At 39.0% G+C, this 22827-nt stretch overlaps 5 protein-coding genes across 9 annotated transcripts; 3 read left to right on the top strand and 2 right to left on the bottom strand.

Moving 5' to 3' along the window:
* The first annotated feature begins 111 nt into the window (after positions 1-111).
* LOC132196340 (tetraspanin-9-like) lies at positions 112-22570 on the top strand. 4 transcript variants are annotated; one of them, XM_059618905.1, is made up of 7 exons: positions 112-315; positions 498-570; positions 10711-10753; positions 18796-18890; positions 19486-19878; positions 20669-20998; positions 21478-22570. In XM_059618905.1, the coding sequence occupies exons 4-7, from the start codon at positions 18819-18821 to the stop codon at positions 21526-21528; spliced, it is 846 nt and encodes a 281-aa protein (XP_059474888.1). In that variant the 5' UTR covers positions 112-315; positions 498-570; positions 10711-10753; positions 18796-18818; the 3' UTR covers positions 21529-22570. The 4 variants fall into 4 exon arrangements, with proteins under 4 accessions (XP_059474888.1, XP_059474885.1, XP_059474886.1 ...); XM_059618902.1 differs by lacking the exons at positions 112-315; positions 498-570; positions 10711-10753 and adding an exon at positions 17754-17908; XM_059618903.1 differs by lacking the exons at positions 112-315; positions 498-570; positions 10711-10753 and adding an exon at positions 17755-17906 and having other exon boundaries at positions 18792-18890.
* LOC132196341 (uncharacterized) lies at positions 497-2506 on the bottom strand. 2 transcript variants are annotated; one of them, XM_059618907.1, is made up of 6 exons: positions 2376-2506; positions 2230-2324; positions 2061-2166; positions 1183-1360; positions 941-1130; positions 497-887 (listed from the first exon to the last, which is right to left on the bottom strand). In XM_059618907.1, the coding sequence occupies exons 1-6, from the start codon at positions 2478-2480 to the stop codon at positions 725-727; spliced, it is 837 nt and encodes a 278-aa protein (XP_059474890.1). In that variant the 5' UTR covers positions 2481-2506; the 3' UTR covers positions 497-724. The 2 variants fall into 2 exon arrangements, with proteins under 2 accessions (XP_059474890.1, XP_059474891.1); XM_059618908.1 differs by having other exon boundaries at positions 499-887; positions 1183-1357.
* LOC132198029 (uncharacterized) lies at positions 4378-4955 on the top strand. The gene is made up of 3 exons (XM_059621703.1): positions 4378-4441; positions 4500-4590; positions 4649-4955. The coding sequence occupies exons 1-3, from the start codon at positions 4383-4385 to the stop codon at positions 4856-4858; spliced, it is 360 nt and encodes a 119-aa protein (XP_059477686.1). The 5' UTR covers positions 4378-4382; the 3' UTR covers positions 4859-4955.
* On the bottom strand, positions 8137-11569 carry LOC132196337 (L-asparaginase 1). Its single transcript, XM_059618901.1, has 8 exons — positions 11364-11569; positions 10454-10574; positions 10285-10396; positions 9887-10223; positions 9281-9765; positions 8816-9159; positions 8436-8535; positions 8137-8387 (listed from the first exon to the last, which is right to left on the bottom strand). Exons 1-8 carry the CDS (start codon positions 11527-11529, stop codon positions 8235-8237), a joined length of 1818 nt encoding a protein of 605 aa, XP_059474884.1. The 5' UTR covers positions 11530-11569; the 3' UTR covers positions 8137-8234.
* On the top strand, positions 12568-17374 carry LOC132196336 (lysosomal alpha-mannosidase). The gene is made up of 9 exons (XM_059618900.1): positions 12568-12729; positions 13227-13565; positions 13977-14354; positions 14630-14763; positions 14820-15230; positions 15415-15823; positions 15884-16218; positions 16280-16766; positions 16941-17374. The coding sequence occupies exons 1-9, from the start codon at positions 12664-12666 to the stop codon at positions 17313-17315; spliced, it is 2934 nt and encodes a 977-aa protein (XP_059474883.1). The 5' UTR covers positions 12568-12663; the 3' UTR covers positions 17316-17374.
* Positions 22571-22827: the final 257 nt, after the last annotated feature.

The raw sequence follows: 22827 nt of genomic DNA, 5'->3' as shown, positions 1-22827 counted from the left end.
GATCTGGGATGGCGCGCTTTCCCCCTCCCTTGCGGACGATCAAGTCACAAATCGCAAAAAATGGTGCATCATGTGTGTGTGTGTGTGTGTGTGTTGTGTATAGTTGTAAAAGTAAACAAACGAGTAAAAACAGCAGCGGAATTATGTCGGATATAGCCTATTCTCATGAATTTTCCTGCTCAATCAGCAACATATCCCTTCGTTGCCAATCACAAAGAATTTAGCACAGCTTTTTTGCATGAAAGCAAATTATGTATTCAAAAATCATGTGGACTGGAAAAGTTGGATAAAACATCAGGAGTTCTTCAACATAATGTAAATACCAGTTGCTTCCTTTACAATTTATTGTACGACCAACTTGCAATTCTGATGGCACGTCACATATATTATTTCTGGCCTCCTTTAGACATTATTGAAAAGAGGGGTAAAAATTTAAAGGATCCAGTAATGCATTTTATGTAAAATTTTTATTTAAATTTTTTTGTTTCGCTTTGCAGATGGAATCTTCGAAACTCTGCAGATTGTGATCTATGGAAGTGATTTAATATTCGTCAAGACCAACTTCGAAGAGTGAGTACAGCCTTTATTTATTTATTTTCAAATATAATTGCGATTTAAAAAAGTGACTTTTTTGTATGGTTTTTGGATTTTATTTGATAAAAATTGGAGCTTTGTTTCGGTGTAATAAATATACAAGTATATAAATAGCGTCAGCTGCGGTCTCTTAGAAAATGATGGACATCATGAAAGACCTGACTGCACCGATTACATTGTCCGAGTTGGACTTGCAGCTCTGGAAGGTCGCTGCGCAGTCTCCGCCGGAGCGTCCCACGTCCAGAGCTCTCTGGTACTCGGTCGAGTTGAAAATGTTCTCGGAAGACGCTTGGCTGCGATTTATCAAATTTATTTTCGATACATCAAAATTATTTGCCAAATTTACCTGGTAATTTCGCTGATGACCTTTTCGTAGTCCGAGGCGGAACCTTCCTTGACCTTTCCGTTGGCGTTCTGGACGAAGGAGCAAAGGGCCCTCTGGGCGCAACTGGCGGTGTCGATGTTGTTCTTGGCCAGGGCGTCGTTCAGTCTGGTCAGGAAGGTGGTGGCCGCGCTCTCTGTGTCTGCGTCAGTGCCTGTCAAAGGTCGGGTCATGAACTGGAGGGATTTACTGAGGAGGAAACATACTGCGAGCCTGGTAATTGTTGTAGCCACTGCAGTCCCTGGCACCGTAGGGGTAGAACAGTTTGGGCACCAGGAAGATGAGGCCCAGGCCAATGGCTCCTCCGACCAGGAGACCACCAAGGTCCAGCTTCAGGGGAGAGGCGGCGCCGTACTGGCCAGTGCCGGTGCTGTAAGTGCCCTGCTGAAATAATATCCATGTTGATTTTTGCCACTTTTAAAATGAAGAGAGACAAACTCTTCATATTAAGCAGGAGCTTCTGGTAAATTGATTTTAATTAATCATTTTTCTCTACATTAGCATTGCTTTGAAAATTTCAATTCCAAGTAGACGACATAAATAAATTGAGTTCATCGAGAGAACCGGATTTTGAAAATTGCCATTGATTCTTACAAATAGGGGGAACTTTCTAAAATACTTTTTCTCTCAAAATTTGCATGATTAAAGTTTATTAACAAATTCATAAAACCAATTTCATTATCAATGTTAATTAAGTTGTAGATTAAAAACAATAGGTATTTGACATCAAAATTTAGAATGAGAAATGGTTAACTAAAACTTTTTCTTTTTGTCGATTAAGAGCATATTTAAGTTATACTTGAAAGAAACGTCATTTAATAAATCTGATTGCAAAAAGCGGATTTTTGCAAATTTTTATGCAGGGAATTATTATTACACTATTGTTTGAGGAAAAGCAATACTTTTATAGAAATAAATTCTAAAAGCTCTTTAAAATAAATAAAAGCTCAAGCCTTATTAAAAACATCTATAAAGGAATTCTGAGCAAATTTCAGATTTCGTATTCCTATTAAAATAATGTATTAGAAAAACTATACAATTTAAACAAATGATTTGAAAAAAATAATGGTTTCTTTGCACTCACGGGATAAATTGAGTTGCTGAGGAAGCCGAACCTGGGGCTGGCCCCTACAGCATCTTGGTCCTTTTCCTTCGAGTGCAGTTCCTTGGCGCTCGGCAACAGTCGCTGCCTGTTATTCCCAAGGTCCAATAAAATTATTTAGATACAAATAAAATTCTAAAACAAATCCTACCCTTGGGCTGCGTTTTCGTTTTTGCCGGGATGGGCCGTCGCCGCCCCGAGCACCGCCAGGCAAACGCCGAGGAGAACCGCTCGCTTCTGAAACACCTTTGACACAAATGAGAGTTGATGGAAATCCTTGTGTGCACTTTGGAGTACCATGATGCTGTGGATGCCGAGTTTGATCCCCAAATGAATGAGCCTCCCCGCAGCCCCCGGCTTTATATATAGTGTGTCGTCACTTTCGCCGCGGGCTGCACGCATGCACGCACACAAAGCGCATTGTGTCACTCGCGCTTTCCTCCATTCATCTTGTCGCATTGTCTCTACCGGAGCGTTCATATAGGTGCGTATGTATGTCTCTTCTCTGCGAACAAACGTCTTGCTCGTCATCTCGCGCACGGTTATCGCACAGTTACAGGAACACGCCGGTTTCACTCTCGCGCCGCCCTGTCGCACAAACGCAACAGATTTAATGACACTTTTGCGCCACCGTCGCCGATTTTGACGTGATGACACATGCAAATTTTGGGCATACAATCTCAGTGCCGATTTATCGAATTTATTAAGGAGAGTTTTAACTTTTGATATTAATCACCAATTCAATTTTCAAGCAACCTAATTATTTATGTTTTGCCTATATATAAATCATCAAGTACGTTTCAAGTATAACGATAACAATTATTAAAATTTCTACTGTTAATTGCAGTATTAAATTGAAAAATATTTTATTCCATAATATATTCGATCTTAACAGTTGAATATGATATAAAATATTTTCATAAAAAAATGCTACATACTAGGAAGATGAATTAACAGACGATTTATTACCATAGCCAAAGATTATAATATATTTAATTTAGTGATTCTTAAAGCATTAACATAAAATAGGAAAGAAATCGAAAAGAATGGGTTTTCCTACTAGCAGCAGTTTAATTTCTTTTATTTTATTTGCCCATTTAATACAATTTTTTAATAATTAATTTTTCTCAATAAATATGTTTTCAATTTCTCGGGCCTGAAATTTCTTGTTTATTTAGAAAAATTTTTAATTATTACAGAGTTTCCCTATGATATATTGAAGAAACTAAAACAATCGGAGCTAAATATTTCTTAATGTAAATTAAATATGATTAATGGAACCTAGTTAGTGAAACATTAAAGCAAAATGAAAGTATAACTTCTTTGTACATAGGTACTTATTTATATCACTACAATAATATTTATCTGAAATTGCAGCGAAACTTTTATTTTTTTCCATAATAAGTTTTTTGTGCAAACAAAACTATTGCAATTATAGTCTCAATAAAGGGATAAAACCGCAATAACATGATTATTTTAATTCTGTTATAAAGAAAAATTGTAAAAAATCTCGAAAAATCTATGATTGATTTTTTATGGTGCCCAACTATCGTTAAATAAACAACAATAATAGTATTTTTTAACATTTTTCCCTGTAAGATATTGTAAATAAATCCTTCACAAGAAATAAATTGCTTCGTTGTAAAACTATAAACATTGTAGAGCAAAATTACAGATCTCATCTATACGAGTATCTTGTAAAATTTGTCACGGTAGACGATCTCAATTTTGTTGGCAAGTCTCTTCAGATCTTAACGCACGCGATGTCGCTTCTGCAATATAAATCATAATTTGACGTGCTTCAATCTGGTGCATTTTAATCAAAGGTAATTTTCTCCACTTTTTTTTTTACTTTGCAAAATTGGCGCAAAATATTTTGAGATGTAAATCAAGCTTTTCTTAAAATAGTGAAGCGATTCTGTTGTATAGAATACCATTAATTTATTAAATTTTTACCAGAAAACTGTCACGTTTATTGAAAGAAAGCTCATCGCTGGCACACAAACACTAATTTTTTTGCACTTAAACTAATGAGCTCGCATTGAATCCACCAAGCGTGCTGCTCACATGATGCAACGTAATCCTTTGAGGCGGCGCACGGTACCGTCATTAAGAAGTTTATTTTATTTTAAGCATCCGGAACTTCCTTCGATTCTTTGCACTTCCGGTTCCTCCGTGAGTTTGATGAGAATTTGCGCAATTGTGACAGTTGTTTTTGACCCTCGTGTTCCTGAAAAGGGGGAGTTTGCGAGGCGTTGACTTAAGTGCCTCCAAAAGAAGTGGCACTTAAGCAATCTGGTCCTCATGGAGCACACACGTCTCGTTCTGACGCTCCTCATCCTCCCTCTGCTCGTCTCGTGCAGGTAAAAACTTTAAAACTTTCTCACTTGACCATAGCACAAATTCAAAATGGATTTCCAGACCACAGGATGTCAGTCGGGAGAAGAAAAATTCGCCCTTTGAGTTCAGCAGGTACATCAAGTTCAAAACCGGCGAGGGCGACACTCTCAATGTAATGCTTCAAAATGAATTTATTTTTAATTAGGTTTAAATTCAATCCTTGTATTCAGGTCGACTTCTCGTTCAGTGTGCCTTTCCTCGAAGTGCCGCTGAAGAGGAAAATCGGAGATGGCAAGTCGCCGCTGGACATCAACCTGAGGGGCATGGCGATGGCCGCTGGTCTCGGAGCCGTTGCGTCCTTCCTCAACCTCATTCCCACGCCGTACGACAATGACCACTCGGGACATCTTGGGTCGGGACTCAAGATTTCTAAGCACTGAACTGCAATCACTGCCAATTCAATCAAAATCAAGATCTTTCATCGTCCAATTATATAAAAAAGCTCAATCAAGTGTTCTCCCAGTAACAGTCAATTAATGTAATTTATTGTATTTAACTGTTAATATTTATGCTCTTCTACTGAAATAAAAATATACTGCCAACAGTAATTAAAATTTTAAATAATGGCATTTATTTTCCACATACGATTTCTACACAAACCTGAATTTGAATACAAGTAATTGCCTTCAAAGAAATTTGTTTTTTAATGCCAAGTTTGTTTTTTGTTCAAGTGAAATTAATTATAATGGAAAAATAGCACTTGAATAAAATTTTTTGATTAAAAATAATAAGTAATGCGAAGAGGTAAATTCATTAGAGTTGAATGCACGAGAAAAAAAGTGAAATTTTTATCACTTATAAGTTTTTTACTTAAATTACTATCCTGTTTTGTTGGAAGGAAGTGTCTAATTTTTCGTAAATTGAGCGTTTTAGGCTAAATTTAATATACCACAACAAGTACTTTAAAATAATTTCGAACATAATATCAAAATAATGGACAATTTTGTAAATTTTTATTGATTTTATGATTTCAATTTTGCATTTTAATTCAGTTATAAACTTTTGAATGGAACAGTGACGTTTCCATGAAAATTTTTAATATTTTATTAGAGGTTATTCAAAATTCAGGAAAAAAAATAATTTTAAACGTTAGAATTTTCTCAAAACAATACATATTTCCCTCAATTCCATATTTTTTGTGTCAAGATGTTATATGATATTTTTCCAAGTTCAATCTTTAAATTGTTTCATCTGAAATAACCAACCCAAGAAGATATAAGTTCACACGTTCTTGGACTTCTTGGTAAATTGTCAATATTTCATAGTCGTTTCTAATAGCTTGTGCTAAAAATTTCATCGCGCAGAAGTTTTGCAAAAAGAGGAGTCGCAATTACTTCCCAGGTTGAGCAGATCATACTTTCGTACAAGCCACAAAGCGCTCCCGGGAAATTCAGACCGCTCGTCAATGTGTATCGGTAGAGAGAAAATATTGTTTAGTATTTTGTACATTTCTTTGCTGGTCATATTTGTGCTTAAAAATAATTTTAATGACGCTTAAAGCTTGAATTACTATTTTTGGTGTATAAGAAATTTTTTCAAAATAAGATAGTTTTTAAATTTTATTAATATACGATTTTTTTAAATTTTTTTTTAAATTATGACGACAATGAGCATAATTGGCACGCTGACTTATTCCAATGGTCTAATTGCTTGACGAAACGCCATCTGGTGTCTGCATCACGAACCATTCACGCACTAGAGGCGGGCGCGGGCGGGCGGAAGACTGGCAAGACTGCTTGTGCGTCTTGTCTGCTCGACTCCTTCCTACTCTTATTCTCTCTACTTCCTACCAAGTTTATTAATTAGAATCTTTTCCAAAACGAAAAGAAAATTAATTTCTAGATTTTAAGTGGAAACTCGCCCTGTGCGGAAAACTGGCAATAACAAGAACTTAAAAAGCTTTGACTATTATAATACACATTCATAGCCTATATTACACAAAAATTAAACAAAATTAAGTGACAAACATGACGCGTTGACTGAGCAAACAAAGAAGCAATTTGGTGGCATTTAATAATGGCATGAAATTCAATCAAGTCAGTCGCCAGTGGTGCGTCCAGCCGAGGAATTCACACCAGAGGAAATTCATATAATACAGGTTATTTGGCTTCAAACGGGAGTAAATTTTTAACTTATTTCATATTCTGATTTAGAGAAACTTACTTAAAACGTGTTATAAAATATTTTTTAATAAATTGCATTATTTATTTTTTAATTTTATAAGACAAAATAATTTTATTTTAGCAATTTTAATTGTAAATATATGGCTGAATTTTTTCAGACTTATTCTTAAATATGTCAAATTCCAGGATGAAAATGGACAAGGTGTTTATTCAATTATAAACTTTTGAATGGAACAGTGACGTGAAAATTTTTAATATTTTATTAGAGGTTATTCAAAATTTAGGAATAAAAAAAAATAAATTTAAAACGTTAGAATTTTCTCAAAACAATACTTATTTTCCTCAATTCCATACTTTTTGTGTCATTAAGATGTTATCTGATATTTTTCCAAGTTCAATCTTTAAATTGTTTCATCTGAAATAACCAACCCAAGAAATAAGCACAAAGTTAGTTTTTTGTTTTGTCATTTTCAATTTCTACTGACATTTTTAACGCACATTCACCAGACGCCAACGCGACGACAGACAAAAAAATCGCGGAAATAATGATTAGCAACATGATTGTTATCGTTTCCTTCATTTTTAGTGTGAATTTCATCTTCTTCCGTCATAGAAAGCACATTCCATCTGCTGGATGAACAATGCCGCGCTCTCGACCTCTCAACCTTGCATTGTTTGCGACGCGCGGAATCAAAACACACGCCAACAATTTCGCGCAAAATCTCGATTTGCAAACTGAAAATATACAAATAAATTAAAAGAGCGAAAAGGGAGGGATTAAAATTAGAATCAATTTGACTTTGGATAAGAAGCCGCAATCAAATTGTGACAAAATGTGTCTCGCTCGGTGACCGCGATTGACACAATGCGCAAATGAATGTCATTGTGTTCGACACCTGCTTCCTCATCAGAGGGGAAGAGCGAGTCGTTGTTTCTGGCTACGAACCACGGACCTGGCAGTGCTCATGCAGCTTGCAACTCCGATCATTGTGGCTCTCCTCGCCTCAACTTCCCTAGTGGTCCACAGCAGGTTAGTAATTCTATTTTGGCAATTCAATTAACCACTGCGGAATATTTTCTGAAAATAAATATTTCTCCTGTGTAGTCCATGGGGAAGTAGGGAGCCTAGGAATGGAGGGCTGGCCAGACTGATTAAGTTCAACACGGGCGTTGGAGATAGGATGCGTGTAAGTTATTTTTCCTTCCAAATTTGAAACCGTAGAGTACTTTCGAGACTGTCCGTTTAGGTCGACTTGGAATTCAGCATGCCATTTCTGTCGTTGCCCTTGCGAAGGAACCATTCAAGTAGTCCCCTCGTAGAAGTGAACCTAAAGGGAATCGCCCTGGCCGCCGGTCTGGGTGCCGTCGCCTCCTTGCTCTCTTTTGCCCCGACGCCAATCAAAGATTACCAGCCTTTCAACGGAAAGTAGTGACGCAACTCCATCATTTTGTAATTTATTGCTCTCTCTGTTATTCCATTCGACTTTTTGCAAACTTATTATTGTGAAGCAGCTATAAAATCAAATAATTTATTTGTTAACCTTTCTTTATTATTTCCATTTCTCATTTGTGCAAAAAATATCTGTAAATGGGTGTATGTACAAATATATCAATTGTGCTTGTGCTTAGTTTGCTAGTCGGCGCATTCAAGCATGTTGAGGACGGCGCCGTAATTTCTGCGGGCCGCCAGGTCCGAAGGTGTGTCTCCCAAAGCGTCCATCGGCTCTCGAGACACTTTGGCTTCCAGTAGAAGTGACACGCATTGGAGACGAGCAAACAGGGCCGCCTGATTAACGTCAAATTATCACTTTCGTATTTTTGTTTACTTATTTACCATGTGAAGAGGCGTCCTGCCGCTCAGGTCTGTTTGGCCTAGATCTGCACCGGCAAGCTGGTAGGACTTGAGGCGCATCACGTCTCCTTTCGCAGCCGCCCTAGCAAATTAAGAAGAAAAACAAGCCTTGTACAATATCGCTGAAATTCTACTCATGTACATAATATATAGCTTCAATAATAATGTAATGCTCAAAATTAATTAATTAAATGTTATTTATTCTTGACTTTTGATCTAAAATAAAACTGAGGTAGGAGAAAATTTTTTATAAAAAAATAAGTTAACTAATTTAATCATCGAACCCCAAATATCAAGATTAAAGAAAATATTTTTTAAGCTGTTTAAAGCGAATTTTTATTTTATTTTAATTAATCACTTACTCGCAAATTAGATTGCCATAGTTGCTCGCTTGCAAAGAGGCGCCAAACGATCGCAGGACGGAAATGGTTTCGTGGTGGTCGAAGGTCACAGCGTCCATCAGGGGGGATCGGCCGTGTCTGTCTAGAATGTCCTGCGAGGCGCCTGCCAGCAACAGGTGCCGCACAATTCCTGCATCCCCTTCGGTGCAGGCCACGTGCAGGGCGGAACGTCTATCGCCAGGAGTGACGCAATTCACGTCAGCACCATTTTCCAAAATCTCCTCCACCCTGGCCACGTCCTTTTTCACCACGGCCGCGCACAGGCGGGCTGCCATCAGGTCTTTCCCAAATTCATCCTCACCATCCTTAATAATAAAAAAGTGGAATTTTACAAAATTAAAAGGTTAAAGGAATCAACAATTATTATTTTCATTTTCCAGAAAGAAATGTTTTTTTTTTAATTTTATTTAATAAAAAGGAACTAACCCTGTTCTCGCAACCATTGTAACTCTGTGACCTGGGTACTGTGAGTTCTCCCCTGAGGCAGCTCTGCATCATTTGTCGCTTGGTCTCGACGTCCCACTCGCTCTTGGACAGCACGTAGGCCAGTTTGGTGAGGCCCGCCTCGGGGGTCATATCCGAGCCAGGGGTCACGCCGACGTCGATGAGCGCCTTTCCCGTTTCGTAGACGCTCATGACGACGCCCTGCTGGCACTGCGTACAGTTGACCAGCACCACTCCTCTCGAGGTGGCTGCCTTGAACTCGGCCAGCAGGTCTTCACGGTTCGAAGGCACGTTTCCAGCGCCGAAGGACTGTAGGACGGCGCCTTCAAGGGGTGGCTGCAGGAAGGCGCGCACCATCTGCGTGGTGATGCCTGGGAAGAGCCGCAGGAGGCCCACGTTTCGGTTCAGGGTCGAGTGGACGGTGAAAGTGTCTATTCGCGGTGGCCTGATGATGCTCTTGAAATCCACTGGAACAAAAAATGTAATTTAGTTGAATTTGGAAGGGCAAGTTTTCAATTAGTAGCCAAATTTATTCGGGAAACAATTGAGCAGGATTTGTTTGAGGAAAGAAATTTTTATCTTTTTCACCTTCGATTCTGACGCCCACAGTTGCCAAAGGTCTGCAGTTGGGGGAGGTGAAGGCCCTCAGGGAGCCAACGCTTGCCTTCACCGTCCGGTTGCCTCTCAGAAGGACCTCCCCGAAGAAAACCGTGACCTCGGGGATCTCGCAGTTTCCTGCCAAAACCAACGCGGAGAGGAAGTTGCTTTTTCCGTCGCTGCGTGCGTCCACCATCGGAATTTGCGATCCAGTGATAACAACCGGTTTTGAAAGGCCTTCCAGCATGAAGGACAGGGCAGAGGCTGAGAAGGCCAGGGTGTCTGTTCCGTGCAGAACGACGAAGCCATCGAACAAGGTGTAAAACCGCTAGAAATAATTAGTAGAATTTTAAACTTTAAAAAAAAATTGGTTTGAGATCTAAAAAAACCTTGATATCCTCAGCCATTCGGCTCCAGTCCTCCATGGTCATGTTGCTGGAATCTAGTAAGGGGTCGTACTCCAAGATGGAGTAGATGACTCGTCGCTTTCCCTCGATGTGCCTGGACAAGGTTGATTTAGTAAAATTTTTAGTGGAAGGTTCACGAGATTTAACTCACGGAAGGACCAAGGGAGCGTCGGATGTTTCAGATTTGAATTTGCCCTGGGCGTAGGTCTCGTCGTGCAGGTCAGGGTAGCGGCGTAAAGAATGCACCAGAGCGTTCGCAGTCGGTGCCAAAACTGAAATACAAGTTTTTGTAGGTTTTCATACTTCATTTTTTTTTTGTTTTTTTGTTTTTTAATTTTAGAGGGAACAAATTAAATATTATTAATAAGATGTTTAATTTAAATGTTTATTTTTTGTTTGTTTCAGCAGAGCTTTTTCAAGGAAAAAAGGAAGATACGTTACGGACAAAGAGGTAGGAGTTTTTTTTATATCATTTTGTGCTTTGGGGCGTCTCTCGTTTATCTATAATCAAGGTGGGTTTACTTCTTCTCAAACGAGTCGAATAATGGAAAAAGCATGTCTCGTGTGATAGTTTTAAAATTTTTCCGCGTCACTTTTTTAAGTGGCCAAATACGGTGAAGAACTAGTCATCTTGGTCAATCGGTTGAAAGGTCAATGCGCGGGTTTGAGTAACGCGCGTGGTTGGTGATTCAATATAATTTTTATATCTGCGGACGTGTGTACAATTGCAATAAATAGTGGAAAAGTTCATCGATCACGTTTATGTTATTGAGCTGTGCGTCGCTCATTGTTTTGATTGAGAAAAATACAAACACAATTATTTCCTAGTATTTCCTCAGCACAACTTTTCCGATGCGCAATTATAATTTAAAAAGAAAAATATAAATAAGTAAAATGTTAATCAAAATTGTCAAAAAAAAATTATAACCCAAATAATCTCAACTGCATAAGCTGCATAAGTTAAAAAAAAAAATTAAAAATTTATTGATTTAATTTATACATTCATAAAAAAAATTTATTAATATTTGTAAAATTCAAATAAAAGATAAAAGCCAACTTACTTCCACTATTGTTTCGCACCATTCCAATGGTGCCGCCGGTGTAGAGGACGAGGACCCTGCTCTCGACGATGGGGTCAAAGGAAAAGCTGTAGGTGCGTCTGGAAATGCGCGAGATGCAGGCGCTGGGCAGCTCCGAGGCCCTCACTTGTCTTCCGCGCGTCGCCATCCCTTCGAGTTCACTGGCAAACCCGAACTGAAGCCTCTGGTCGCGCGTCGCGCTTATGAGCAACACTCCCTCTGGGAAAATGTGTGGCGGTGGCACTCTCTTGTGTGTCAACAGCTCGGAATTAATTTCCCGCATCAACGTTAGCTTGCTCGAAGTAAATTAATAATTCCTTTTTCAGCCGAAGCGTGTTTGCAAAAATTTTGCAATTCGAAACAATGGAAATGAGAAACACTAATTTTGAAATAATTTCTCAAATATGTTGTTTTTCTTTTCAAGATTTTTTTTAAAAGCGGGACAATAAATGTTTTATTTTTATTTCATTTTATGTGTCTTAAATTTTTTTAGATATTAATTTATTTTATATTGATTATTTTTTTTCTTCGAATTTTCTCGGCGTGCACGCACATTTTGAACTAATTGTAAGTTGAGCACCATTATTAGTCCGTTAGCTTCTCTTAATTGAAAGCAAATTGGCTCTAATTTAATTTGCAATTCCACGCTGCCGTATTACGTTGCTTTGAAAATATCATTCTATTGCCGTTTGCAATTGAAGTTGATGTTTTCGTATCGCTTATGCTTGTTTACTTTGGTGGGCACGAGGTGTTGGGCGACGTCAAACGCGCGAGGTGTAAATTCATCAGCCACTCACAATCGCATCCCGTCTTCTTTCCTCGTCAAAATGATACAGCAAATAGTAAACAAATTTCAACAAATAGAGCCTGTTTATGAAAAGGTAATTTCTGTGAAAAATAATTTTATTTTATTAATATATTACAAACATCCATTCAATGAAATCTAACAAAATCAAATAATAATTAAGAAATTTGTACTTTTTAAAAAAAATTAAATTTGTAATCAGTAAATTTAAGGTCAGGTAATAATCTTTCTTTTTATACTATTTTGATTTAAGAAATCACAACATCTAATCTAAGATCACATGTAGCTCAACAGGCTATAATGACTTAATTTGCATAATTTATTCAAGAGACTATTGGGGGGAGGGGCACTGCTGTTGGGAATGCTGCGTCGGAGAAATAAAATTCAAGCTTGTTGTGCCAGCAAGAAGGCAACAATAGCCCGAGAGTGCCTCTTCTGATTCCATTCCAATCGGCTTCAGCCGGCCGGCGTGGAAAGATGTGGTTTGTTCTTGCGGCGTGTCTGATCGGCCTCTCGGGGGCAATCGGTGACCCTGGCTGCGCCGTAAGTTTGAAGTTTTTTACTTAAAAAATTTTATTTCATGTTTTCCCAAATATTTAAAACCACAAAAACATTTTTTAATCACTTCCAAATTATATAAAGCTATGGGAGTTATGGTAATTTTTCAAAATTCATCTGTTGCTACCCAAAAAAAAAAATTGATTTTATTTTAAAGAAGGAAATACAAAATCTGATAAACAATTAGAATCTAAATTGTCTATTTACTAAATCAAATGAAATTTTATAATTTAACAAAATTTCATCATCCGTGAAGAATTTTGATATAAATTTCATTGAAAATATTAAGTGAGACTATTCTGGCTCTTGTTGGTTTTGGATAATTTATTTTCTCTTTAGTCAATAATCTTTGGTAGGGTCAGTGTGAAGAGGTCAAAGTTGAAGACCTGCTGTGATTTATATCGCATGATGTTATTTGCTGTTGCTATTCAAAAAAGCTTCTCACGCGTGAAATTTGATTCAATTTTCTTGTTGGACAAAAGACGTGCACCGGATGGAAGAACGACGTGCTGAATGTGCACTTGGTGCCGCACTCGCACGACGACGTTGGTTGGCTGAAGACGGTCGACCAGTACTACTATGGCAGCAATACAGACAAGCAGAATGCCGGCGTTCAGTACATCCTGGACTCTGTGGTCTCGCAACTGCTGCACGACCCCAGGAAGCGTTATGTCCAGGTCGAGACGGCCTTTTTCTGGAAGTGGTGGAAGGAGCAGGGCGACCACCTGCGCCACCAGGTCAAGCAACTCGTCTCGAACGGACAGATCGAGTTGCTGGGTGGTGGGTGGGTCATGAACGACGAAGCCGTCACTCACTACCAGGTAAAAAAATTAATTCTTTGTAAATGTGTTTCAAATGGAAAATACATGAAATATAATATTTTATTTTGTCTACGGCTAAAAGTGCTTAATTGCGAATTTCAAAGCATTTTTCAAAAGAATAGAGTCAGCAGTTTTACACAGAAATAAAGCCAAGACTAAATTGCAAAAATAAGGAGATATTTTTAAACAATTTTTTTTTTAATTTCATGTTTAACTATCTGCCGCCAAAAAAAATCATTGAAATATGTATTCAAAGTTATCACTTTATTTTAATTAAAAAAAAAAACGAAAACACAATATGTATTTTACAATGCAATTTCTTTACATTCTTACAAAGTTCAATAGTAAAACATAGAAAATTTTAATAATTAATATTTCAATCCTTAAATTTTCACACCTTAATTTTTTCAGGCGACTATTGATCAGTTCACTTGGGGCTTCAGAAGGTTGAATGACACCTTTGGAGCGTGTGGTGCACCGAGGGCTGGTTGGCAAATCGACCCCTTCGGCCATTCGCGCGAAACGGCCTCCATCATGGCCGGCCTGGGTTTCGACGGCCTATTCTTTGGCCGCCTCGACTTTGCAGACAAGGCGCAGCGCCTCAAGGACAAAACCGCCGAGCTGGTGTGGCGCGGTAGCCCCAAAAACTTGGGCAAGCCTGCCGAGCTGTTCACCCACGTCCTCTTCAACCACTACTCGCCGCCGCCTGGCTTTTGCTTTGATCTTTTGTGTGACGACGAGCCCTTCATTGACGACAAACACAGCCCAGACTACAATGTAGACAAGAGGGTAAGAGAAATTTTAATCTTCTATTGGACAAGCACCAAAGTGAAAGAGCAGAAACACCTTTTAATTTGAGTCCTTTGCTTAAAGACATTTGAATTTTGTAAAATCGCTTGTTATTATAAAATTGGCTGTTTAAAATTCCTGCTATTATCTCAACCAATCTCAACCAAATTAGTTTTTAGATTTTTTTACCAATTTATTGATAAGATATTTCCTAAAATTGATCTGGAAAATTTAATATTAATTTTTTTTTTCAATCTCAATCCTGATGTTCTTAGGTGAAGGAATTTGTCAACTTTGCCAAAAAACAAGCCTCTCACTACAGAACTAACAACATCATCATGACGATGGGCCAAGATTTCAACTACCAAGACGCAAATACCTGGTACAAGAACATGGATAAACTGATCAAGTTAGTTTTTTTTTTAATCAAAATTATTTAATTTATTACATTTTCCTTACGCATAGATATGTAAATGAAAAAAATTCGGACATGAATGTTTTCTACTCGACCCCTACGTGTTACTTGCGAGCCGTCAATTCTGCAAACCTGACCTACACCACCAAGGAGGACGACTTCTTCCCCTACCCAAGTGACGAGCACTCATACTGGACCGGCTACTTCTCCTCCAGACCCACGCTAAAGCAGTTTGCTCGCCAGGGCAACAACTTTTTGCAAGTCTGCAAGCAGCTGTACGCCCTAGCTGACCTGGGACCTGAAGACTGGGCTGACCTGACGGCTATGAGGGAAGCGGTGGCCATGATGCAGCACCACGACGCTATCACTGGCACCGAACAGCAGCATGTGGCCGAGGACTACGCTTGGAGGCTCACCAGAGGCTTCGACGAGTGCCATTTTGCCACCCAAGCTGCTTTGACGTAATTTTCCATTTAAAATTCTTGAAAAATAAATTCATATCAATTAATTACATTAATAAATAATTTATTTGTACAAAAATGGAATCAATTGGGGAACATTTTATCAATTTAAGTAAAGTTAAAAGTAATAAGAAAATGATATCAACTAATTAAAAGGAAACTGATTAATAATGCAATTTTTCAGAAAACTGATTACCAAGGACTCTTCAAATCAACCCGCTCTAAACTTTGAGTCCTGCACTCAGCTGAACATCAGTCAGTGCGCCACTTCTGAAACTTCTGAAAAGTTTGTGGTGCTGATTTTCAACCCACTGTCCCGTTCTGTGACTCACCACGTCCGCATCCCCGTTGCAACTTCTTCCTACAAGATCTTCGACGCCTCGGGGACAGAAATCAAGGCCCAAATGGTTCCTGTGCCCGAAGCGCTGCTGCGTCTTCCAGGCAGAAGTAGTCCTGCCAAGCAAGAGTTGGTCTTTAGAGCTGAAAGTCTGCCTCCTCTGGGCTACAAGGCCTATTACATCCAGAAATTGGCCGGCCAAACTATGCTTGCCTATTCCGAAAAGGGTCCTGAAAGATTCACTCTGAAAAATAAGGTAAAATTTATATTATAATTTGAGAAAATTAAATGAATTTTTAATTTTTATTTATTGCAGAGAGTGCAAGTCAATTTTGATGAGGAGACTGGACACTTGTCAGAAGTAGTTGTTGATGGGGTCAGACAGGCCGTGGACCAATCTTTCTACTACTACGAAGGCTCTGTGGGAGACAATGAAGAGGCCAAGAACCGTTCCTCTGGCGCCTACATCTTTCGCCCTGCAAGTGAGGCCATCAAGGTGGCCAAACAGGCCAAGGCGATCACCTTCAAGGGCCCTATCGTCCAGGAAATGCAGCAACACTTCAGCCCCTGGGTCAGCCAGGTCGTCAGGTTGTACGAAGACGACACTCAGCACTTGGAACTCGAGTGGCTCGTCGGACCAATCCCCATTGAGTATTTATAAAAATAACTTTAATTTTTTTATTCATATAAAATATAAAACTGAAATGTTCAGAGACGGCAAAGGAAAGGAAGTGGTGTCCAGGCTGGACATCCAGTGGGACACGAACGGCGTCTTCTTCACAGATGCCAACGGCAGAGAAATGATTTCTCGCCAACGCCGAGCTAACTTGACTGAACCTGTGGCTGGAAATTACTACCCTGTGACCACCGCCGCTATTTTGGAAGAGGGAGAACAGGTGCTGGCTATCCTTCCGGATAGGGCCCAGGGAGGCTCCAGTCTGAGGGACGGAGAACTCGAGTTGATGGTTCATAGGAGGCTGCTGAAGGATGACGCCTTTGGAGTGTCCGAGCCGCTGAACGAAACTGCCTTTGGAGAGGGACTGGTTGCCAGGGGGCGTCACATTGTTGTCCTTGGGGACAGACGTCTCAAGGCAGAGCAGAGGCGGTTGGCCCAGCAGCACAACGTCATGCGCCCTTGGCTGCTCTTCGCCCCCACTGACCTCACTGCCAAGCAGTTCTCCAAATCTTACAAAACCTCAGTAAGTTAAATCTATTTAATACTTGTAAAGTGATTTTGTGTTATAAAAAATCTTTTCATTTCACAATATTTCATTGATTTTTTTTCTTCTAATTACTTCTTTTTTTTCATCTTCAGCTGATTTCTTATTTCAATTTTCAATGCTCGATCCTGACTTAATTATTTTCTTTCTCAGTACTCTGGTCTCTCAGCCCCCTTGCCCCCGAACGTTCACCTGCTCACTCTTGAACCGTGGAAGGGTCGTTCCCTTCTGCTCCGCTTGGAGCACTTGCAGAACAAGGACGACGATCCTCAGTTATCCAAGCCGGTGACCGTCTCTCTGAAGAACTTGTTTTCCGCCTTTGACGTTCTTTCAGTCAAGGAAACCAGCTTGGGCGGCAACCGGTGGGTGGAGAACGTGCAGAGGATGAACTGGCCAGTCGAATCGAATGAAATCGAGCTGGACGAAAAGGCGCCTGAAGAGCTTGGCGACGATTTCCAAGTGACCCTCACCCCTATGCAAATCAGGACCTTCATCATTGAAGTGGTCATGAAGCAGTTAACAGAGTAATGGCATTATCTGACATGGTATAACAAAAGATAAATAAATTTTGTACTTTTATAGAAAAAAATCATTTTATTTTATATTTGACACAATTATTAATATAGGAAAATATTCCATTAAATTTTTCTGATGCAGTTTACTTTTAAATGATGGTTTATTATTTTTAAATTATGTTGAATTTTTAAATTGTAACGTCATATGTCCCTCAACCCTCCTAAAATATTATAATGAAATTGAAACAGCTATTTTTAACAATAATTATTAAGTTATGAAGAAACTTGACCTTTTCAACCCAGTTGATACTGTGATGATAGTTCATTTCTAGCAGGAAATGATATAACTAGTTTGTTCCACGGGTGGTGCGCGCGTCCTTGCTCTTTTTGCGCGCGCCCTTGATCGCGATTGGCAGGGGCAGATGGCTCCACAAGAGCTTTCCCGGGGCGCTTTCCCTCTTTGCAAGGCATTCGCTTTCCCTCTGCGCGAGAAAGCGAGTTCGTCTCTCCCAGCAGCATCCATTGTCGCGCGACCGACCGATTGTTGCTCGCAGGTTGATCAGCATGTGTTTGCTTCTTGCGGCGTAAACCGCGATCCTCTCTCAGGTGAGCTTTTTCGCCCGCGCGATTCGGCCACAGCAGTAAAACGGCAAAAGTGTAGTCGTGCTTTTATTGACAAAAATCTGCAGCTCGTGCAGGAGCTGAGCAAACAATGTAAATTATGCACAGCCACTTCGGCCGTCTGGAAACGCCCTTTCAGTTCAATTTCATCTTTTACTAATTTTAATATTTTGACAAACTATTTAGTATTTTAACTAAAAAGATTGACTTTTGTGAAAAATCTCCTCCAAAAATTTAGTGTAATTTTATAATAACCCTTTCAACGCGTCTTTCTTATACAGAATAATTTGTGAAAGTGTGCATTTACTTTTTTGTGCTGAAACGTGTGTTTTGTTTCATTTACATTTTTAATCAACTCGGGGGACGTTTTAATATGCGAATGAACACTCGAGCGCACGCACGAGTTTCAAAGAGCCATCAAGTCATTACAGTGAGAGAGCACATTTGTAGCGTTTTTTTTTCGCTTTTGCACGCAAGCAGAGGGAAAATTGTCCCCTGCTGCGTTTCTAAACTTCTACGCCGCGCGCGTTTCCATAACCGAAGAGCGCATTTGAGAGGAAAATCTGGCGCCTGTGCCGACCGTGTGGATGCTGGGCGTCTCTCTCTGTTGCAGACAAAAATCAATAATTCAAGGCAGAGCGCGCTGCCCCTTTTGTACACGGCGCGGGTCGAGTACAACCGACCATGCATTAAGCCCGGCGGCCACAACACACACAAATGCAAACAGTCGCAAACTTGTTCTTGCTCTCTCTCGACAGATATTAAAACGTCTCCACTTTTAATTGCCTCCATAGACGGTATCACTCTAGTCCTCTTTCCTTTCAAAAAAAGTAGAGCAAATTTTTTTTATATTTAGAAATTGTTTGTTTCAGTTTTGAAAATTCAGCGATAAGAGATGGCAATCGTTTGCGACAACACGAACAAATGTGCCAAAGCAGGGCTCATTTTCTTCAACCTCATCTTTTGGGTAAGTTCCAGCTAGTGGATGTATTTTTTTTATAGTCTGGCGCGGTCATTATTCATAACGTATATTTTATAGTGGAGCTGCTCCTGTTGTTTCATTATTTAATGCCGGCAGACAGGAAAGCATGCACCGCGTGCAATATTTTACTTTCATTTTCATGCATAGAGAGCACTGGACCGTTTACAAAAGCGTCTGTTCGGACCCCCTATTTATTAGCGCTCCTGTTGTAGAGCATTTTTTTAGCACAGAGCCTTTGACTCAATTTTTCAAGGATTCGTCTCAATTGAAGACTTCAGACACCCCAATCGGATATATCACTTTTTTAATCTACCTTGATTTTTTTAACAGATTAAAAGTTAATTTATTTGTGTTTTGCGATAATCAAAACTGTTAAGGCTAAAAGTTCATCCTAAACTTTTTGCTTATTAAAAAGAATTTTTAAATGAGACATTTTACCGTTTAAAATTGAAGAAAAATCACTTCTTAAAAATTAAATTTAACTTTTTCTGCAGCATTCAGAATTTCCAAAATAGCTTTTTAGGTCAAAAATTCAAATAATATATTGGAAGAAAAGTATCCAATAATGTCTTAATTTCAGGCATCTGGTGCGGCGCTGATCCTGCTGGGGGCGTCGATGCTGCTGGACCAGGGCCAGGCTGTGTTGCTGACGGCCGTGGCTGCTCCTGGGACGCCGCCCCTATTGCTGGTGGCCTTCGGGCTGGTCGGTCTGGGCAGCGTGGTGCTGGTGGTGGGCATCCTCGGCTGCTTCGCTGGGCTGGTTGAGCAGCTGAACAAGTGTCTGCTCGGCACCTACTTCACCTTCCTGTTCCTCGTGTTCGCGGCCGAGGTGTCTCTGGTGGTGGCTACTCTTTTCTTCCGCGAACAGACCATCTCGGGCCTCGAGTCCCGCCTCCGCGACCGTCTGCACAACCAGTTCAACCGCACCGGACATGAGCACTTCTCAGACGCCTTCAGCTTTGCTCAGTACAAGGTAAATTATTTTATTCTTACATATTTATTTATTCGATCCAAGTTCTTTTTCAAACAATTGCCAATTTAATCAATTCATTAATTGTTTCAAAGTTCCTAGCGGATAAATGCGTTTGAATCTGAATTCCAAAAATATCTAAATAGTTATATCAAATATTTTTTAAACTTAAAAACAAACATCCTGATGCAAAAATCCGACTTCAAAAAGTCTGATACATATAAACCAAATTGGAGCTAAAAATTAAAATTTTCCAGTACAATTACTAATGTTTTATTGAAATTGGTTTATTTTGCATAAAATTGTATATATTTCGATTCTATATTGATTGCTAGCATAAATTTATTGAGAGTAGAAAATTAAATCAAGTACGGTTGTGCCATTTTTTCCTAAAATACCCTCTTTAATTTTTATTAACAATTGAATGTAAACAATGTATTTTTAAAAATTTGGACACTAATAAATGTTTTCCTAAATATAACGTAATTAACTGGAAACCTCTTATTATATAATTATATGTCATAGAAAATATAAAAAATATTAACAATTTAAATGTGACAAAATGAATTTTTCAATATTTTTGTTTATCCTCGCATGTTTTTGAAAAGAAATGGTAAAAATGCATTCAAGTTTTATCTTTATTTATTTTTTATATTGTTTAATTATTTATTGAGAATTTATGACACACGAGTAAAATTTCGTTCAGTGAGGTTATGCAACCTGCATGTCGTACGTGCGCAGCCAGTTGCATCCCCCAGTCGATCAAGGCGTGATCGTTTCACTGGTTTTGCAGTTTGAATGTTGCGGATCGACCAAGGTGCAGGACTTTGAGCTGTGGGCCAAGATGCAGCAGCCGCCCAACGGCCAGGATGGACCCCGCGTGCCGACCAGCTGCTGCATGGTGCAGAAGACGAGCACCCCCGACGCCAGCATGCACGGAATGCTGATGGGCATGGACATTGACGAGTGGCGCACCGCCAGACCCGTCAGGGCCGAACTTTGTCAGAGTCAGGGCGTCAGCGAGGCTCGCCATGAACGGGGATGTCTGCAGCCGCTTGAAGATTGGTTCAAGGACAAGTCGCTCATCGTCTTGGCGGTCGCTCTTGCGGCCAGTCTCCTCCAAGTGAGTTACATTTTGACCCAACTTAATTGACCACGCCAGACAATTTTAATTTTGAATACGGATTAAATTTCTCAGCATTTTTTAGTTGTAATCTCGACAGAGAACTATGAAAATTAATCCTGATTTAATTAGATTATTCATTCAGTTATGCCTTTTTTTCATTAAGGAATTACAAATTACAGAGATTTTAATTCTTTAAATTGCCTGAAATTAACTTAAATAGATCATCCTCTTAAATCTTGGTATGAATTTAAATTTTACAAATTTTATGTTAACTTCTGGAGTGTTTGAAAGTTTCTAAAATTCAAAGATGCCTATGGCCTGATTTGGGGAACTTTTGAAGTCTTAAATTTTATATTGTCCGAAAACAATGCCTTAATTATTTTTGATAAAAATCATAAGCTATAATTTGCTCACTTGAGGAGCATTTTATACTTTTTATTTCATTTATAATAAAAAAAATAATAATTTGTTTCTAGATTCTGGGCATGGCTTACACAGCATGCCTGTGCAAGGTAGCGGGAAAGTAAAGAGGTCGCCGTGCCGCAGAAGTTGAAGATTTGACTTCGGATACTTTCTCTCTACATGTTCAAGAAGTGGAACCAGTCCTATAATAATTTTAATGTGCACCTCTCTTGATGACCCCTCTTGTCCTTTTAAGCAGTTGTTTCAGCCTTTCTGGGATTTGATTAGGTCAATGTATACTTAAGCTCAATTATTCTCATGCGCCAAATTCTTCCTGCAGATTGATTTAAAAAAGGAAGTCTGCCCGTCTCTCAGCCAAATGCTTTAGGTTTGCTCATGAGTTTTCAAAGTAATTTTTACAAACCAACACGCGCGCATTCCCGCCGCAAAAGTTCAAGTATAATATTAAATACGGCCAAAGGCCCACCGATTTACTACATATTTACACACATACCATAATTATAATTCCTTTTACGAATCTCATATATAATCTATATGATTATAAATTTTATTGCTCTTTGTAACAAATTTTAACAGTATTTTTAATAGTTGGTAAGCAGCATCTATGGAAAGTATAGCGTCTATAGTAAAACTAAAAAAAATACCATGTAATAAATAATATGTCCTGTAGCTTTAAAAAAACACCCCTACGAAACGCATTTAAATTGAAGAAATCAAATGAGGTCTCGCTCTCAATATATATGCCAATGACTCGCGTAAATATTAATGAGAGCAGCCATTTCAACATTGACACCAGGCACAAATATGTATATAACATTAAGACTCACACAAAACCTCTCCCATTGGAATTAAAAAGAGCAAAGCCAAAGCAGACGGTGAATGAACTGCCAGAAGGCTGAACCAACCCCATCAGTCGTTCGTATTTATATATAATTGTAACGTGTACCATCCCCCCCGTCAGACGAGAAAAAAAACAAAATAATTCGGTTCTCCGTCAGCTGCAGCAATGCATGTACGTGTATATGATTCTAGTCGTTCTCCGTAGCGCAGAAACAATAATTACAGAGATGGAATTGTTGGGTGTTGGTACAGAATGTTAAGGAGTAGCAATAAAAATTGCAGGAGCGAATTTACTATTAGACCCAACACCGTCGGCTTTTACTCTATTCTTTACCTTATTTAGGTATGTAGATGTGGAGCTAGCACAAAACAAGAACATTTTTTCCCATAAATCTCATTATAAATCCAAATACCCATTGATTTTAAATTTTAAAGATTGTTTTTTGATTACTTGGGTTGATGCTTGGGGCGGTACAAAAGCGTACGTATGCTCCCCAACAGTGAATTGTGTAAATGCTTATAGACGACCTATAACTTTTGGTTTGATGAAATTGTTATCAATT

This window comes from Neocloeon triangulifer, unplaced genomic scaffold (assembly GCF_031216515.1).
Source record: "Neocloeon triangulifer isolate White Clay Creek 2 clone unplaced genomic scaffold, ASM3121651v1 ptg000012l, whole genome shotgun sequence".
Lineage (NCBI taxonomy): Eukaryota > Metazoa > Arthropoda > Insecta > Ephemeroptera > Baetidae > Neocloeon > Neocloeon triangulifer.
The sequence above is the reverse complement of the archived record's forward strand: the minus strand, read 5'-3'. Positions and strand labels throughout refer to the sequence as shown.